General features: G+C 34.3%; 1 protein-coding gene across 1 annotated transcript; it reads left to right on the top strand.

Annotated features, from left to right (window-relative positions):
- Positions 1-292: 292 nt before the first annotated feature.
- On the top strand, positions 293-3,138 carry HELRODRAFT_174251 (hypothetical protein; the record flags this gene model as incomplete). The annotated part of the gene is made up of 5 exons (XM_009020793.1): positions 293-948; positions 1,475-1,677; positions 2,157-2,217; positions 2,321-2,784; positions 2,867-3,138. 5 exons carry the CDS (start codon positions 293-295, stop codon positions 3,136-3,138), a joined length of 1,656 nt encoding a protein of 551 aa, XP_009019041.1.
- Between the last annotated feature and the right edge of the window lie 457 nt (positions 3,139-3,595).

Raw genomic sequence — 3,595 nt, 5'->3', positions numbered from 1 at the left:
ACGTTTTTTATCGCTGAAGGATATCCGTCCCACCAAAAATCATCGACTGTGTAAGTTACATTTTCAGGATGAAGACATACAGTTAGATAGAGTGGATACAAAACAAATGAAACTCGTCGTAAAAGCAATCCTGTTAAGCTAAACTTAAATCGTTTGAAACCTTTTGCTGTTCCTAGCAAGCTACCAAGTTGTCCAGCTTATCTGAGCAGTCCAAGGATACCTCAAAGATCTACCCGAGCTTCTGCGGCATCTCGAGTGGCATTAGAGTGAACGACAGATTCAGAATCTTGTAATGGAAGAAGAAAAGGTAACTTGTTTTGATGATTTTGTTGAGAAAATTAAAGACACTTTAATTCCTGAAGGTTATATATGTATCAAAATGAACACTCATCTGTCCTATGCACTAATTAATAATAATAAAGAGAAAGAGCCTCTTGACATTACTTTGTCAATTACTGTAGTGAACGACTTAACAGTTACCATTTATAAAGATGTTGGAAAGATTTCCGTTGAAATAGGTTTATCAAAGTGCAAGCATTTGTTATCAAAAGAAAATACTATTAATAGCACTACACATTTCTCTAATCTGTTAGCTTTTTTGAAGAACACTTATAAGGAAGATGAGCTCTGTGAAGAGGAAGTTTGTTCTAATATGAACAACATTAATCAATTATTGGGAATCATTATAGAAAAGGGCTGTTTGGGTGACTTTGCACCATTGTTGGAATTTGTAAAGGCTCAGCCAAAGCTGACTTTAGTCAAGAAACAAGCTAGAAAATATTCTAACAAACTAACAACTGTTTCATTTTTGTGGCAAATGATAAGCCCTAAGCTCTATGAAACTCTAAAAGAATTGTTTATTCTTCCTAGTGTTCGTAGAATTCAGCAATTGTCTTCTGTTTTTGCTGAAAATGTTGAAGATCTTAACCAGCCTTACTTAGAAGCAAGGTTGAAAGCACTCTCTGAGTCAGAAAAAATTGTCATGTTGATATGTGATGAAATTCACACTGCAAAGCGACTGGAGTATTTTAACGGGTCTGTCTTTGGTTTGACAAAAAATAGAGAAGTTGCTAGAACTGTTTTGTGTTTTATGATTAAATCGCTGTGTTGCAAATATAAAGATGTTGTAGGATTAAAAGCGGTTGCTGGTCTTAACCCTGCTGTTTTACGCCATCATTTTGAGATTGTTACAACTAAGCTGAAGAGATATGTCACTTTGCTAGCTGTTTCTATGGACAATTTATCTACAAACAGGTGGGTACATTTAGCCAGCTAGTCTTATACAAATAATTTTATTTTTATATTTTTTAAGGTCTGTTGATTTTCTATTTTGAGAAATTAAATTATTTGATTATTACAGATCTTTCTATACCGAGCTTTGCAATGGAAAACTAGAAACATCGTGCATGCGGAATGGCCAACAAACTTTTCTTCTCTTCGATACAACACATAATTTCAAAAATATCTTCAACAGCTGGATCAATAAGAACATTTTTTTGTTACCTGACCGTACTGATGTTGATGATGGGGAAATTCCAAAATTAATTGCTGACTTCCGTCATGTTGAAAAGTTGTATGCTACTGAAGAAATGATGCCCTTAAAAGTAGCTCACAAACTGACAATGGTCAGTCTCAAACCAAATAACATCCAACGAACTTCACCTGTTCATGCTAAAAGTAAATCTAATACTTTCAATAGATCTATATAACAACAATTTTTTAAATTTAAGTATAACTTGAAGGTATTTTTCATGATTCAACTGTGGCTGGTTTGAAGCTGTACAATAAAAAAGGATGGAATGACACTGCAATGTTCTTAGAGTATATAAACAGACTATGGAATATCTTAGGACTAAAACATTCTTTTCAAGGTGAAGTCTATGTTTATATGTCTAGTTGCAATAAATTTTTAAAAATCTCTGCTAGTATAATTATTTTTTGTATTTATAGAGTGATTTCCTTTTGCTTTTTTGTACCATTTTTATCTTTAATTATATTCAATTGCATAATAAACTTTAAAATGTGATTTCATTTATTTGTATCTCATGATTAGAAATGGCTATTACTTTGCATTCCATTAGAGCTACATGTATATTTTCTTGATAAGCTTTAACCAATTCAAACTTTTGCTAAATGTTTGTGTATAATTTGTTCAGGAAAACACAATCTAAACAAGTACTTGGAAGCTGTCAGTTCTCCTACTGATTGGCAGTTAAAGTATTCTACTTGATGCGGAGGTTATTTTTGAAAGGTGGAAAAAAAGCACAAAGACAGGTGGATTAAAATCCCAAACTTTCACAGCCTGCGTGCAAACGTTTAGAGGAATTTCACAACTCTGCTCGTATATTTTTGAAAACTATGATGAAATTACCTACTGTCTTCTTGGAAAATGGACATCTGATTGCATCGAGGGGCGGTTTGATTGGTACCACCAACTCAATTGTGCCAATTTCTATATAGGTGTGCGTCAAATTATGGAAAGTGAAAAAAAAATTCGTACTCTAACTGCTATAAGGTCAGGCGTATTTGAGGAGCTAGCCTTTACTGAAAAAACTGTTCCTTCCGCTACTGTAGAATGGACGTGGTTGCGTGACGAGCTGGCAGATGATCCTACTGATCTTGATCCAAAAGATATGCTGCCCCTCATATACACCTCTGGGTACATTGGAAGGTCGATCAGTAGAAAAACGAAATGTGAGTCTTGCAAAGAAAATCTGGGGGACCGCTTTTGTGACAAAGAGAATTCTGGAGAGCACACAAAAGTCATTGAGCTGCATGACCGAGGTGGATTGTCTGAACCTACAGAATACTGCTTAGCTGTGTGCTCCGCAGCATTTTTTTTATTTCAATGACCTACACTCAAAAGAAAATCTTCTTCAAAGGTTTATGGCATGTTCTTCCAGCAGTCAGCATGCCGTGTTTGAAGCAGCGATAATGGACAAAATGACTTCCTTTACACCTGCACTTGTGCAACACCGTTGTGCCCAAGGACACGAAACTGCGCCCCTCATGGTTCGCAGTTTGTTTAATTGTATGTGTAAAAATCTGATTAAGAGAGCTAACAAAGCTGATTGTTCATCAGCATCATCACCTACTCTGCGAAAAATAAGAAAACTTCAGAATGAAAGCTCAAAGTGAACAGTTATTTGAATGAATGGATGTACTTGTCATGGTGTGCTTGTGAATGTGTGTTTTTTTTTCATGAATTTAGATTTGCAATAAAAGTCTTACAATAAACCGAGTTTAGAGTTTGGTCTATCTTGAATAATTTGCTTTTAGTATTTCAATCATTAATAACTTTACAGTGGATATGTTGATGCTTTTGGGTTTGCTTCTTTCACATAAACCTGTACATTCGCTTCTCTTGTAGCTAAGAGTTTATGAGTATCAGTTGGTAAAAGTACTGCAACTGTGCGGATATATATAATCAAGCTTCTAGCAAAATATACAATAGGCCTCCGATTGTAATGCGCGAAAAACGCTTTCGCTTCCCGGTCACTACATTCCCTAATATATATATATATACATATATATATATATATATATATATATATATATATATATATATATATATATATTAATTAATTAATTAATT

Source organism: Helobdella robusta, assembly GCF_000326865.2.
Source record: "Helobdella robusta unplaced genomic scaffold HELROscaffold_29, whole genome shotgun sequence".
Lineage (NCBI taxonomy): Eukaryota > Metazoa > Annelida > Clitellata > Rhynchobdellida > Glossiphoniidae > Helobdella > Helobdella robusta.
This window is presented reverse-complemented; position numbering and strand designations above follow the sequence as displayed.